The 15971-nt window shown below is 42.4% G+C and overlaps 1 protein-coding gene across 2 annotated transcripts in view; it reads left to right on the top strand.

Moving 5' to 3' along the window:
* Positions 1 to 840: 840 nt before the first annotated feature.
* Positions 841 to 15971, top strand: part of fuom (fucose mutarotase) — a 172826-nt gene continuing 157695 nt past the window's right edge. Inside the window, exons 1-3 of one of the 2 annotated variants that reach the window (XM_048563185.2) lie at positions 841 to 965; positions 5249 to 5317; positions 14696 to 14766. In XM_048563185.2, coding sequence (XP_048419142.1) covers positions 881 to 965; positions 5249 to 5317; positions 14696 to 14766 — 225 coding nt within the window. In that variant the 5' untranslated portion in view covers positions 841 to 880. The remainder of the gene's footprint in view (positions 966 to 5248; positions 5318 to 14695; positions 14767 to 15971) is intronic. The other variant, XM_048563186.2, reaches the window with a different exon arrangement.

Here is a 15971-nt window from a genome sequence, read left to right on the forward strand (position 1 = left end):
GTTTCGGGCTAGGTGAATTAGCCGTGGAAAATATAAGGGTGGGAGCTCTTCGGAGGACTGGTGTGGACTAGATGGGCTGAATGGCCTGCTTGTACACTGCAGGGATTTTCTCAAAGGCGAGAATTTGAGAGTTTAGGGCCGAGGGTATCAACTATCAATGATTAAAAACCAGAAATGCACAAGAAGTGAGAATTGGAAGGATGGTGAGATCTTAGAAAGTTATAATCTTGAGGAATGTACATACGCTAGGAACAGTGAAGTCATGGAGGATTTGAAAACACAATGGAAAATCTTGAAATTGAGGTATTCAGGAGCATGGTCCAATGTAAGTCAGTGAGCATAGCGCTGATAATGTGCTTGTTGTCAGCTAACGGATGGACCACAGAGTTTGCATCTGTTGACCAACACCATTGAGTTAGTTTGGTTATCCCTGTGTATTCCAGGGATATTCTTGACTCCAGAAAGGAGCCAGCAGTACCAGTCAAACATAGCAGTAAAGTTACCTTATCCAAAGCAACACGGTCTAGGTGTGCTCACAGCATGCAGACTGAACGCTGATGTAAGTTCATGGGAAATTTGAATAATGAAAATACTCCGTATAATCAGACACAGAAAAAGTTTAAACATGTCAACATGCATATTTCGAAACTGGCATGTCTTGTTTGAAATATTAAGGGAGAGAAGGAACGAGGAGGGAGACAGAACTGAAAATGAACTGCCTCCCAGAGAGGGGCAGTCGAGGAGCCAACGTAAGATTCCTCGCTGATATGGGACAGTATTGGAAACTTTTTATTTGGCAAAAAAAACTTTGACGTTCTTGCAATAGCGCCGCCTCTTCCAACCTGGGGCTGCTCCGAAAGGAGAAGGAATCGCAGGCAAAATGGTGATACTGAAAGGGATCCCCAGCATTATATCCCCGGATTTGCTGTATGCTTTGGCTAGGATGGGGCACGGGGATGAAATCGGTAAGATTAAACAGTTCTGTTCTGCCCTGAAGACAGTCAGGTCGGGGCTCGGAGACAGCGAGAATACTCCCTCCAGCAGGTTGCAGCCTGAGGCGGGTGAGAATGAACTCAGCGCAGGGCTCCGCCACATTCTGCAGCCTGTGTGTTGCTATGTGTTTGGAGCTTTCTCCCCACCCGCAGGGCCTGGCCGCTATGACCTACCGCCACTACCTTTCGCATGCATTCCGTCTGAGATGTATTTAACCCGTTGAGAACCGCACTGGTCCGTTCGGCCTTTATGTTGTCGGTCAGTCTATTCTCCATTCCTCCTACTTCCCTTTCCCTGCTCTCCATACACTTCTGCAAAGTACTTGCAAACGAAGGCCATTCGCCCCCACAGACGCATGCTACTATTTGTCCCATAATCGTTGCTTAAACAAGCAATCACCATTTCCTGACTTGTTTTTAATCATCACCTTGTTTCGAGGCGCTCTGGAGCAGTTAGGATTTGAACCCAGGTCTCGCAGTTCAGGAGGTAGAGACGCTAGCAATGTGGCGCCAGAGAGAGCCCCTTTCTTTTCCCGCCTCTTTTTCCTCCACTCACTCTCTCCTCTCTGTCCTCTTCTATTGACTCCTTTCATGCTGATGCACAACGTGGTATCCTCTAGATATTTCCAATCCACCTCTTCAGAGGTATTTATGATGATACACATCTGGAGTAAGTAGGACTCGAACTCAGGTGCCCGAACATAGAGGTAGGGACACTACCACTATACCAGAACATGTTCCAAGATTATAGCGTCTAATGTGCAATAAGTCAGCTCAATTTTTTCAATTGAAACTTGGCTTGAAATTACATTCCCAGAAATTAATTCAGAACCTGGCATTTGATGCCCTGTTGAAGGTGATTCAGGGGTCAATATGAAAATGGCTTGTGATACTACTTCTGTTTCGAAGAGGAAGTGGAGCTTTATTTGGTTGGCTGGAGCTTTTGTAACTCTGTTACAACTGAGGTACAACGGGGCCCCAACCTAAATGAAGTATCAAGTGTCAGGAGAGAGTAAAATCAAAAACATGATCAGCTTCTCATAGTCCAAAGCTACAAACTACTAAGTTGTAAAATTAGTACATTCGAATCAAGCAAACAATTTAATATTATTGTATAGAATTAACACAAAAAAAAGCTGATGCCTGAACTAAGTTCAGATTTCAGGTTGGGGTGGAAAGTAACCTGTTATCACAATCTGATTGTTGTCTAGTTATAGTCAGGATTGCGGCTGATTGAGATCGCAGGATATTATGCTGTGGATAGATGTTGCAATTTATTGAACATCAGCTTAGAACTGTTTCTAGGACGAAACTTTACATCAGGTTTCCACATTTAACCATCTCAAACTGTTTTTGATTGACATAGGATCTGACATCAATGATTTTATTTACATATTTGATATGAATTCTTTAATGTACAAGTAACTGATCTGTTCTGATTCTCTGTGCAAATACCGCCCTTTTAGAAATTCATCAATTATGGAAACATTTCAGACACAACCATGATAGTCTGCATCGATCTGGTTTGAGGAAGAAAGGTTTGTTAGTAATATTGAGATACATTCATATTTTAAGTATAGCACAAGTGGAATGTGGTCTTTGCTTTGCGCACACTGAACATTACACAGATAATACAATGCAGTAACAGGCCATTCAACCAAATTAGTCTGAACCATATCCTCCACTCAAACCTCCTATAGATATTTGCATCGTGTAAGAGGGTTGGTATTACACTGAGGATCAGCAGGATGCTGGACTTTTTTTTATCAGTTCACACGATGAGCTTGCCACTGGCTAGGCCAGTGTTTATTGCCAATTAAGAGCAATTGCTGTAGGTCTGGAGTCACATGGAGGCCCAGACCAGGTGAGGATGGCAGTTTCCTTCCCTAAAGGGTATTAGTGAACCAGATGGATTTTTCCCTAACAGTCAGCAAGGGATTCACGGTCATCAGTAAAATCTTGATGCCAAATTTTTAATTGGATTCACAATCTACCATGGCAGGAGTTGAACCTCGATCCTCAGAGCATGGTGTCTCATGATCTTCCACTTATGATCTCTATCCAACAATTCCTTTTCATTAGTGCTTGTGTGTGGCTGCTGTATGAGGACAGATGTTACAGTGATGGGTTAACAACAGCAAGACCTTTGTCTCGGTTTCACAGGAAACCTGCTACTCACCTGAGCTAACAAGGTGCAGAGCTGGATGAACACAGCAGGCCAAGCAGCATCATAGGAGCAGGAAGGCTGACATTTCGGACCTAGACCCTTCTCGGCCTGAAACATCAGCTTTCCTGCACCTCTGATGCTGCCTGGCCTGCTGTGTTCATCCAGCTCTGCACCTTGTTATCTCGGATTCTCCAGCATCTGCAGTTCCTATTACCTCTACTCACCTGGGTTGCTAGCTGGTGTTGGAGTTGTCTTTCACATTGGTGATTGGTTGCTTTTATGCAATGATTGCAGTGAAGCAATCTTGCAACACTCTTATAGTTGCTTATACGCTACGCTAAACAATGATATACCACACTCATCTTGGATGCAATAAGTTATTCTGCTGCAGTTTCCATTTAGTTAGCTTTTTATTCCAACTTGATAAAAAAAGTAACTGTTTTAGTATTGATTGTTAAAATGTTAGCTGTAAATTTCACTTCCAATTCCCAATCACTTGCCAAACTCACCTTTCTGATCCCAACACAGTCCTTTTCCCATCCTCACTGAACATCAATGACTGTAGCAATTCAAGAAGAAATCCCACCATCTTCTTTTCCCTCTTCTTGCGGCAAGTAAGAAAGGACAATAGATATATCCTTGCCAGGGTAGTGTTCTCACATCTTGTGAAACATAGAAACATAGACTATAGATGTAGGAGTAGGCTATCTGGCCCTTTGAGCCTGCACCACCATTCAATGTGATCATGGCTGATCAATTTCAGTATCCCTTTCCTGCTTTCTCTCCACTTCCTTTGATTCCTTTAGCCACAAGGACCACATCTGCCTCCCTCTTGAATATATCGAATGAACCAGCCCCAACAGCTTTCTATTGAAGAGAATTCCACAGGTTCACAACTCTCTGAGAGAAGAAATTCTTCCACATCTCAGTCCTGAATGGCTTACCACTTATTCTTAGACCATGACCCCTAGTTCTAGACTTCTTTAACATCAGGAACATTCTTCCACAGCTAGCCTGTCCTGTCATTTCAGGATTTTATACATTCCTTTGAGATCCCCCCTCATTTTTCTAAATTTTAGTGATTACAAGCCCAGTCGATCCAATCTTTATTCACGTCAGTCCTGCCCACCCTGGGAATCAGTCTGGTGAATTTTTACTGGACTCCCTCAAGAACAAGACTGTCCTTCCTCAGACTAGGTGAACAAAACTGCACACAACCCTCAATGTGTGGCCTCACCAAGGCCCTGTATAACTGCAGCAAGACATCCTTACTCAAATACAAAATAGAGGCGGTATTTCTGCTTGATCAGTCTGATCAGATTGATTACCTAACTGTGTCTAAAAATGCAAAGGTAGATGCTCTTTAAATTAATTGGATAATTTTTTTAATGCTGATTATAATGAAGTCTCTCTGTTCTGAGGAATGGAAACGTTTCACAGATAGTTGGTGTCAAATGTTCTGATTGTTGGCACACCTCTTTGCTAGTCTACCTGATCTCAGTAGTTGTAAAAATCAAGTGGGTATCTGCTCTTATTTGCTATCCGATAACTCTGTTACAAAAGTGCATATCCATGGATGAATTTCTATATGGTAGCAATTGGAAATAATCCTGTGAACTTATAATTAAGATGCTCAGTTACATTGCGTGTCTTGCATTTTGATAAGTGTACATTGATTTAGTGACACATTTAGTGATTCATTTGCAAACTTTACCTGAAGCAACATATTCCAATGTAAAGCATCCAACTGTTTATGTCATGTTATTTACCATTGATGAGAGATAATTGTAATAGTGAATATACAACTGAGGAGGACTTCTACAAGCGTGACAGAATTTAAACCACATCACTCCTCCAGAACATTGGCATCTGGGGATATTTTGAAGTTACACAACTTAGAAAAAAGAATGATTTGACCTTGCATTTTGTAAGCTGTCTGTTGTGGTATTTAAAGGATTGAATCACCACCTGAACGTACACCATGTGGTTTCCGGACGATGCGCTTTTCCCACACTGTATGTACACTGGGCTTTAAGCGGCATGTTATCCCGGGAGACACTTTTCACATCTCCAGTGCTTTATCTTGCAGTGCTCGCTGATGCCAACTTCCCAACTTCCTCATTGTGTCGCTTTGGCCCAACTGAGATAAGAATCGATGGTGAGCATTCAGTAAGAATTGCTTCATTACCATAGTCAACTTCTTGCTTAGTAATGAATCGCAACAGTTTTTGCATCACGAGTCTGCAGTTTCTCGGGAGCTGCCAGGTGTCACAGTAGACTCGGCTAATGTAGCGTGGTTTCTCAGTCTGAGAGGTCAGTTAGTGAAGGTGTTTTCGATGTCTCAGCCAACTCTTGCATTAACGACTTTCTGTTGATAGTTTGCCACTTCCTCCATTGCGCTTTCTACTGCGCCCTCAGTCCTCCAAAATATGTTAGCAGGCTTCACTGATCTTACCTATAGCCTTAATAATTTCTCATCCCCCAATATTACATTCGCTGCCTGTCCCAATCCCTTCACTTGGGCTGTTAGAATGTAATATTGATTTCAGTGAAATTGATTTCTCGTCATGCAGTATCACCTTGCAAATATAATGCTATCCTAATTCATTTACATATCCATGTCAGCCCAGTACAATCGCCATGCCAAAGGTGGCACAGTGGCTCAGTAGTCAGCCTCACAGCGCCAGGGACCTGGTTTGGATTCCAACCTTGGGCGACTGTCTGTGTGAAGTTCACAGATTCTCCCTGTGTCTGCATGGGTTTCTTCCCATAGTCCAAAAATGTGCAGGTTAGGTCGATTGGCCATGCTAAGTTGCCCATAATGTGCAGGTAGATGGATTAGCCATGGGAAATGCTGGATTACAAGGAAAGAGTATGAGGGTGGTTCTGAGTGGGATGCACTTAAGAGGGTTGGCGTGGACTTGATGAGCCAAATGGCCTGCTTCCACACTGTAGAGATTCTATGATTGGTCATTGCAAGGCTGCCTCTGTCACCATAAACATGGCTCCCACCTCCAACCAACTCTTATCCTCTGTGTATTTCTTACTATTAGCTTCATCTCCAGCATGTGACTCTGTGGCTATAGCCATGTATGTATTTTTATTCAAGTTCCTTTGGATGAGAGTGCTGCTGTATGATAAGAAGCTGAGCAAATCGATTCTATATTCTGTGTAGATTAGCAGAATGAGAAGGTACCACATTGGAGAATAAAAGATTCTGAAGGGGTTTGACAAGGTCAGCACTGAGAGATATGTTTCCCCCAGGCTGGTGGGTCTAAACAACAGGCCATAATCTCAGGAAAACAGTGCACTGCCTCAGGGGAGAGATGATGTGAAATTTATTCACTCATTGGTTGTGAATCTTTGGAATTCTCGACCATGGAAGGTTGAAGATTTTCCATCATTTAATTTGCTTAAGGCTGAGATTGACAGATATTTCATCTGTCAGAGAATCAATGGACCTGGGGACCAGTCAAGAATGTGGGCTTGAAACTGTGGCCTTTTTCAATGGTGGGGCTTGCCTGAGGGTATTATGATCTACTACTGCTAGTATATCCTCTGGTCCTATCTATATTAGCTGAGTGGACCATCCATTGTATGACAAAACCATTTTCCATCCTAAAGTTCACTGATCTGTGTTGTGGTTTGTATCTTAGTCTCTAGCATTCTTGGTTTAAGGAGGGAAAAAGATTTATCCTTCCACCCCACCTCCAGATTTCCCTTTCCTGATTTGCAGTCAGTGCGATTGGGTGAAAACGAGACCAGGAAGAGCCACAACAGTTTTTGTGGAATAAATATTCTTCCAGAGGACAGCGATGAGTGAAGCTAGAAATTATTGAAGCATATCTCCACAAGAGACCTCATTCAGGACCAGCAAAGAGGGTACTGAAGAAAATTTCAACAAAGACTAATCTTTTCCCAACAGTAACATTTCTGGATGAGTATGATATGAGAGTTTCTGAATTCATTACACTGCTCTTTGAATATAGTTTGTATATTTGCGGTTTCACATTGTTGCACTTTATAGCTGCTTGAACTGAGAAAAGTACAATACATCTAAACAATCTCTTAGCATCCATCATGATATGCAGTATTCACATACACTCTTAAATGCCCAATTTGGTGATATTCATTTATTTATTATTTAGTTGAATCTCTTGATTAAGTGACTCATAGAAAGAGACAGCATAACTACTATTATTCCTAAATAACCATGGCTCATTGACCTCTCATTCTTCAAAACTGTATAAGCCCAATTTGGCCAATCTCTCTTTTTCGATAATCCCGCCATTCTGAAAATAAGTCTGGTGAGCCAGTGTTGTACTCCCTCTATAGCAGTAATATCTTTCCTGAGATAAGGAGACCAAAATTGCACATGGTACTCCAGGTGCAGTCTAATTAAGTTTCTATACAATTGAAGAAGGACCTCAATAGCTTGTAATAAAATCCTCTTGCAATAAAGGCTAACATTCCATAGGCCTTCTGAATAACTTGTTACATCTGTTTGCTTTCAGTGACTTATTAACAAGGAAATCCAGGTCCCTTTGCACATCTACACTTACCAACCTCTCATCTTTAAAGAAATGCTCTGCATGTCTTTTCCCTTATGAAAGTTGATAACTTCACCTTTGTGGTGATTGTAACAAGGTCAGCCAGGTGAACCTTATAGAATATGAGTTCCCTGATTGGGGCTGCTAACCTGGCTGACAGATGTAAACAGGAGTGTCAGAGGTTCTGTTCACCCTGACAGCTGGCTCTGAGGGACCTGGACCAGTGTCAAGTACTATGCATGTATAAGTAAAGGGTGACTTGGTGATGGGATACCAGCCTCTGTGAAGTTATTTCAGTGGCAACGAGGGTAAAAAATACACTGCTGAAGAAATTCACTGACAACAGTTGTCTTTGAGTTGGGGTAAGCATTTCTGGCAACATGCTGTTATTTGGAAAGGTTGACTCATTCGATCCTGCCATCAAAGACTGGGTCCAGTGTGTGGAAAGAACATGCTATTTATTTCCAGGCAAATTATATTGGGACAAATGAAAAGCAATGGGTAACTCTCCTGACAGTTTGTGGACCCACAGCGATTAGGAGCCTGTTGTTTCCTGAGGCACCAGGTACTAAAACCTTTCAAGAGTTTGCTCTTGAAAATGGGTAGCCAGGATATAGCCTTTAGAGAAGTGAAGAAGCAGCTATCATTGTCTACAGTGTTGGCCATCTATGATCTCAAGCAAAATCTGGCACTGATTTGCATTGGCTTTCCATATGGTATTGAGGTAGTGTTAGCTCACCAGGGCCCAGTGGGTAGGAATGCACGGTAGTATCTGCTTCCCAGACGTTAGACGATGCAGAGTACAAATACGCCTAGATAGAGAAGGAAGGTTTGGTGGTCATCTTTGGTGTGAGAACATTACACCAGTACCTTTACGGATGCAAATTGTCAAAGTAACAGACGACAAATTCTTGCTGGGTCTGTTCCAAGAGGACATGGCCATGCCACCCATATCTCCAGGTAATTTCAATGGCGGGCTCTCAGTTGATGTGCATAGATTTACAAGTTGGAACACTGTCTGGGAGGACAAGTAGCAAATGCGGAGGCCTTGAGCTGCCTCCCCTGGCAGATGTACCACCAGTAATGCCGCCACAGTAAGCGTCCATACTGGTTATAAACTTTCGGGATGTCCTTCCAGTCACTGCTGACAATATCAGCCTGTGGACGCTATAAGGTCTGGGCCTGGCAAAACTAGTCTGGTGGTGTTGAGGGAGACAAAAGGGCTGTCACAACTCAGATCAAGACCAGATCACGATAGAGGATGGCATTTTATGAGTGATTGTCCTGAGCAAAGGTCACCGCCAGGTACTGGCTGAACTCCACCAGGGTCATCCAGGGGTTTCTAAAATGAAGATGTTGATGGGAAGTTATGCCTGGTGGCCAGCATTGGATGCAAAAATTGCCTTGTTAGTGGGGCAATGCCCAGAGTGCCAATAAGGACAAAAATTACCACCAACAGCTCCCCTACATTCAGGGAAATGACTCAGTAAACCCTGGACTCAGCATTGACGATGCAGATTCTTTCATGGACTCAACATTCTTAGTCATTGTGGACACCCACTCAAAGTGGTTGGACGTGCATCAAGTTCATTTGTCAAACTCAGGGTCAACAATAGAAAAACCTGCAAACATCTTTTGGAATACACCGTCTCCTGGAAGTGTTGGTCGCAGCCAACAGGCCATCATTTACCAGCAGGAAATTTAAGTGTTTCCTCAAGTTGAATGGTATTCAACTTATGAAGACTGCTCCATACCATCGATCATCCAATGGTTTGGTGGAAAAGGCAGAGTAAACTTTGAAAGCAGGCTTAAAGAAGCAGCCGATAGTTTCAGAAGTGCTAAAAGGGGTTGTGAAAAGTTGTTAGCAAACACGATTATGGAGAGCCCCAAAAGCTTTTTATATACACATAATAAACAAGAAGGTAGCCTGGTAAAAGACAAAGGATGCAATCTATGTGTGGAGCCAGAAAAGATAGGTGAGGTCCTAAATGAATACTTTGTGTTGATATTCACCAAAGAGAAAGGAATTGATGGGTTATGATCTCAGGGAAGGGAGTGTCGTGTTTCTAAGCCAAGTTGCTATCGAAAAGGAGGAGGTGTTGTGCGTCTTAAAAATTATTAAGTTAGTTAAATCCCTGGGCCCTGATGGGATCTATCCCAGAATATTGAGGAGGCAAGAGAAAAAATTGCTGGAGCATTGAAAGATATCTTTGTATCCTCTTTGGCCACAGGTGAGGTCCCAGAGGACTGGAGAATAGCTTGTGCTCTCCCACTATGGTAACAGGGATAATCTTGGAAATTACAGGCCTGTGAGTTTCACATCAGTGGTAGGGAAATTATTGGAAAAGATTCTCAGGGACGAGATCTATATGCATTTGGAAGCAATTGGACTTACTAGCGATAGACAGCATGGTTTTGCATAGCGGAGGTTGTGGTTCACTTACTTGATTGAGTTTTTTGAGGAGGTGACAAAGATGATTGATACGGGGACAAACAGTTAATGTCAATAACATGGACATTAGTGAAGCCTTTGACAAGGTCTCTCATGGCAAACTGGTACAAAAGGTAAAGTCACAGGGTATCAGGGGTGAGCCGGCAAGATGGGTACAAAACTCATTTAGTCATAGGAGACAGAGGGTAGTGGTGGAAGGATGTTTTTCGGCTGTGACTAATGGTGTTCCAAAGAGATCAGTGCTGGGACCTCTTCTGTTAGTGGTCTACATAAATGACTTGGAGGAAAACATATCTGATCTAATTAGTAAGTTTGCAGATGATACAAAGATTGGCGGAGTTGTGGACAGTGAGGAGGATTGTCAGAGGATACAGCAGGCTGTAAATCAGTTGGAGGCAATGGCAGAAAATGTCAGATGGAGTTTAATCTGGACAAGTATGAGGTGCATTTTGGAAGGTCAAGTACAGGTGGAAATTACACAGCAAATGGCAGAACCCTAAGGAGTATTGATATACAGCAGGATCTGAGTGTGCAGGTCCTTAGGCCACTGAAAGTGGCAGTGCAGGTCGGTATGGTAGTTAAAAAAGGTTTATGGCATGCTTGTCTTCAATGGAAGGGGCATTGAGTATAAAGATAGACAAGTTAGGCAACACTTGGAATTTTGTGTACAGTTCTGGTCACCACAGTACCAAAAGGATGTAGATGATTTGGAGAGGGTACAGGAAAGGATTACAAGGATGTTGCCTTGTGTGGGGGACTTTAACTATGAAGATAGATTGGATTGAATGGGTTTCTTTTCACTGGAATGCAGGAGGTTGAGGGGCGACCTGATAGAAGTTTATAAGATTGTGAATGGCATGGGTAGGTGGAAAGTATGAGTCTTTTCACCAGAGTGGAGGGGTTACATACCAGGGGACACAGGTGCAAGGTGCAGGAATGGGGGTGATGTTTAAAAGTGATGTGTGAGGCATAACTTACACACAAAGGGTGGTGAGTGCCTCGAATGCGCTGCCAGAGGAGGTGATGGAAGCAGGCACACTAGCAGCATTCAAGATGCACCTGGACAAGTACCTGAATAGGAAGGGAATAGAGGGGAATGGATCCTGTAAGTGAAGACAGTTTTAGTATGGAAGGGCAAAATGTGTTGCTGCAGGCTTGGAGGGCCAAAGGGCCTGTTTCTATGCTGTTTATTGTTGCTCTTCTTCTCTGTACACCCAGAACAGCTGGAAAGGCTGTCAAAACCCTTGGGTTTTTCTCCTTTGTCTGGTATCGAAGAAACCCCAGAGCCTGAGATGGGCACAGCGGATTTTTCAGCCTTGACACCTGCACTACCTGAGACGCTCCAGGCTCAAGAGGTTAGCTACAGTCTGGTACGTGCTGCCCATATCCAGGGCAGAGTCAGAGGAACAGGACCTGGTGCAAAAACACCCAAGGAGAGGCGACAAGACAAAGAACAGGACTAAGTCCCCGGACTTAGAGGGAGAGAGATGCAGTGATTGTAAGAAGTTCAGGTAGATGGACCTTACAGAATATGAGATCCCTGATTGGGGATGTTAACCTGGTCAAATCAGGGAGTCCTGCCTGACAGATATAAATATAAGTGCTAGAGGTTCTCTCTGTTCACTCTGAGAGCTGGCTCTGAGAAAGCCAGACCAATGTCCAGTGCTATGCACGTGTAAATAAGGCGTGACTTGGTGACAGGATACTGGCTTATGTGGAATTATTTCTACGTTATTCCACAATATTCCAACTGCTGAACTCCTGCATGCTCACTAATCCTGTCCAAATCCTCCTGAATTTCCTTTACAACTTCCTCCCAACACACATTCCTGCTTAGCTTTGTATCATCTGTAAATTTGGAAATATTACATTTAGCCTCCAACTCCATAGTATTGATGTATAGCTGAAGCCCAAGTATAGATCCTTGCAGTACCACACTAAACACGGCTTGCTAACCCATTTATTCTCACTCAGTTTTCTGAAAATCCTTAATCACTGGCAGTGGGTTACCTCTTAATCAAAGTGCTTTAATTTTGCGAACTGAGCTCCTGTGGGGGACCTTATCTAAAGCCTTATCTAACACCCTGAAAGGACTCTGAAACGTTTGTCAAACATTGTTTGTAATAACAAAGCCATTCAAAGATTTATCAAAATTGCCTGCTAGCATCCCTACATCCATTGATGTTTTATAGACTGCATCTACCCCGTCATCATTTATTAAAAGAATTCCTGAAAAAAATTATGGGAATTGAGGATGACAAAGTTACAATTGGGCTAATGCCATCTTTCCATAAAGTCCGTACAGTGTGGAAGCAGGTCATTTAGCCCATTAAGTCCATACCAACCCTCTAAAGATCATCCTGCCCTATCCCTACATTTCCCATGGCTAACCCACCTGGACACATCCCTGGACACAATGGGCAATTTAGCATGGTCAGTCCACCCAACCTGCTCATCTTTGGACTGTGGGAGGAAACCTGGACAGATACGGGGAGAATATGCAAACACCACATACACATTCAGGGCAGAATCAAACCTGGGTCCCTGGCACTGTGGGACAACAGTGCTAACCACTAAGCCACCACACCAGCCCACTAAAGTATTCAGTACAATTTATACTGCATATTCTCGTAGGACACATTCGGGCAAGCTTTTGGAATGTGTCTCTATAAGAGGCAGAGATTTGAAGATCTTCAAAGCTCACTAATGTCAATGTCCCAATTGTGGAGAAGGCATCATTGACTGAAAGTTTGAGTGGTGTACCAGAACTCTCATAATAAATCCATCTATAATTGAAATTGCAGGGCTTTGCTAGCAGGTGTTTCATGTGTCAAAGTATGATAATTTATACATGTTTGAGATTGAGTTCAATTTGGCTGTTGTCATGTATTGTCCCCAGCAAACCACCAATGTGACAGTGCCACTTGCGCACTGGCTACTGCCTGGTCACCGAAATATTATGATGGATCCAATCAGTGCTTAAACTTTGGCACTTTCATGCTATTTATCTTCACAGAGTGAACTTTCACTTTCTTGAAAATGCTCAACTTTTTCACATATGTTACTGAAAGGACTTCAGAATATGCTTATTTAAATGTGTGATACAGTCAATACAGTGATCAGCCACTAGATGGTGGCTGTACACAGGATAGAATGGGTTTTTTTTGCCATAATCCGTTGATTCAGTGGCTGTAGATTTATAGGCTTCAGCAGTAATTATATAATGTCTTGTTCCATCTGAAAGAGTTTACCTTGCCCACATGCACTACCCTGTTCATGAACTGCTGGTTATATGTTAGCATACCTGTAGGGAATATCATAAATTGAAAATAAAAAATAAAAGGGATCATCTGTGATAAATATTAGCTTAAGAATGGAGCAAACATAATGGTTGTACTGCTGGCAGAAGAAGAGATACCCTGTGAATGAATGATCAACAGAAGTTGTAGGCTGATTTGCACCACTGTTAGCTTCACAAAAATAACTCCCTCTGATTTAGACGAAATTGCTGAATTTTCATGTTACCCGTCCATTAAACCCTCAAGAAAAGTTTGATCTACCGTTTGGTAGTGTAAGTACCTGTTTAACAATGAGATATTTGTTTACAACTGCTAACTAATCTCTCTTGCCCAAAAAGTTAACAATTATAAATGTGAGGTTCAGTCCATCAGGATGTAAATTGTTTAAGAAAATCTTAAAGATTTGAACATGTTCATTGTTTCTTTATTTTCCCTTTCTGTCTCTTATTGCTCCTTTTCCTGATTTCATCATTCTTTCCCTCCTTTTATTTCACTTTCTGTGCCTGATTTAACATTACATTCACTTCCCCTATTCATGCACCTCATCAGTTCCCCCTTTCTTAATTTCTCATTTTTAAAATCTCATTAGTTAAGGAGTTCCACTGTTTGTCCTGACAATTCAACACTGACAATTTGAATTGTTTAGAGACCATTTTTGGGTCCCGGGAACACAAGCATCAAAGCCCATGATTATAAAGGTAACTACCTTAGTCTCATGTTCACAAAGAATTGCTGCCTTTTCCCTTGCAATAAGATCATACAGCACATTGTGGAGCTACACCGATTCAACAGCCAAATTTCTGCCCTCTTATTCCATTACTTAGGCTGGGCCATCATTTATTTGAACTTACCACTCACCAAATATTGAGCGAAGATAATTATCATACCGCTTCGCCATTTAAAAACATTAATTTCAATAATTGAGATATTCAAATAATTCCTCACAACACTGTCAGCAAACTCTACCATATTGTTCATCAAAGTGTTGTGTGAGAATTTTCTATCGTCCTAATCTCTTACTCATTTACATAGCCGGCAACTTTAGGATTTCTCTAGTGCCGATGACGTGCATCCCGCTGAGAGCTGAGAGTGTTGGAAAGTGAGGGAAACTACCCAGAGCCCCAGAACTAGTTGTAGCTCAGCTTCAGCGCAGTGAAGGATTCTGTTACTTTGCAAATTTGTAGACGTTGAAGAATTCTTTGAAACTAACAGTGTTTTGTTCTTTCTCATTAAAGGTCTTGGAATTCCAGAGCTACTCCAGGCCATTCTAAAACTCTTTCCATTGGATACTTACGTCAGCTGCCCAGTAAGTTTGGCTGTACAGAGCACCCAGAGCTTTAAGTTATCACAAACTTCCTGTTTGTGCTGGCCTCCGTGTAGACAGTTTATCTTTGGTTTAGAGATAACAAGGTGTAGAGCTGAATGAACACAGCAGGCCAAGCAGCATCAGAGGAGCCTTCAGAAAATCAGAATATCTTTGATTTATGTGTGATACCTATTAAATCTAAATAAAGCCAGTTATAGGGAATGAGCTATTGCCTACCCCTCTGGCTTTGACTTTTCCCAATCATGTGTCTCACAAGGATAGCTAATGGAATTTAACAATTTCTTTCTCCTGCCTATGAAAGATGGGAAATAGCTAGGATAGCAATCTATGGGCCAGTAAGTTGAAGCTAAAGATTATTGCACTACGTAGAGAGGGTGTGAGGAAAGACTGGATCGACTGGGATTGTACTTGCTGGAATTTAGAAGAATGAAGAGGGATCTCATAGAAACGAATAAAATCCTGATGGGACTGGACAGCCGAGATGTGGAAAGAATGTTCCCAATGTTGGGGAGGTCCAAAACAAAGGGTCACAGTCTAAGAATAAGGGTTAAGCTATTCATGACTGAGATGTAGAAGAATTTCTTCCCGTAGAGAGTTATGAAGCTTTGGAATTCTCTCCCACAGGAAGCTGTTGGGGCCAGTTCATTAGATACAAGAGGAAGCTGGATGTGGCCCTTGGGGTTAAAGGGATCAAGGAGTATGCAAAGAAAGTGGGAATGGGATACTGAGGTTGCATGATCAGCCATGATCATATTGAATGGTGGTGTAGGCTCGAAGGGCCGAATGGCCTACCCCTGCATCTATTGTCAATGTTTCTGTGTCTAGGATCCCAAAGATGAATGTGAGGGAGTTATTGGGGATAGGTAGATAATATTGAGGGGGGATCAAGTGAGTCACCAAGACCACCACAGTGTATATAAAGGGTTGGACTGTACTGGAAGAATGAGTCTACACCAATGTAACCAGTGTCAGGCTTTTTAAGTTAAAGGCAGAAGTGTTGAGAGAAGCTGAAAGGAAATTGGTACTGATCAGGCAGACAAGAGGTTAACACGAGTGGGAAGCAGTTGGAAGATACATGCCAGTTTTCAATAACAATGGCCATCAGGTTGACGCTTTCAATGTAGTGAAAACTTACAGGGAAGATGAAGAGATCAGAATCACGGTGGCTCAGTGGTTAGCACTGC

This window comes from Stegostoma tigrinum, chromosome 37 (assembly GCF_030684315.1).
Source record: "Stegostoma tigrinum isolate sSteTig4 chromosome 37, sSteTig4.hap1, whole genome shotgun sequence".
Taxonomy (NCBI): Eukaryota; Metazoa; Chordata; class Chondrichthyes; order Orectolobiformes; family Stegostomatidae; genus Stegostoma; species Stegostoma tigrinum.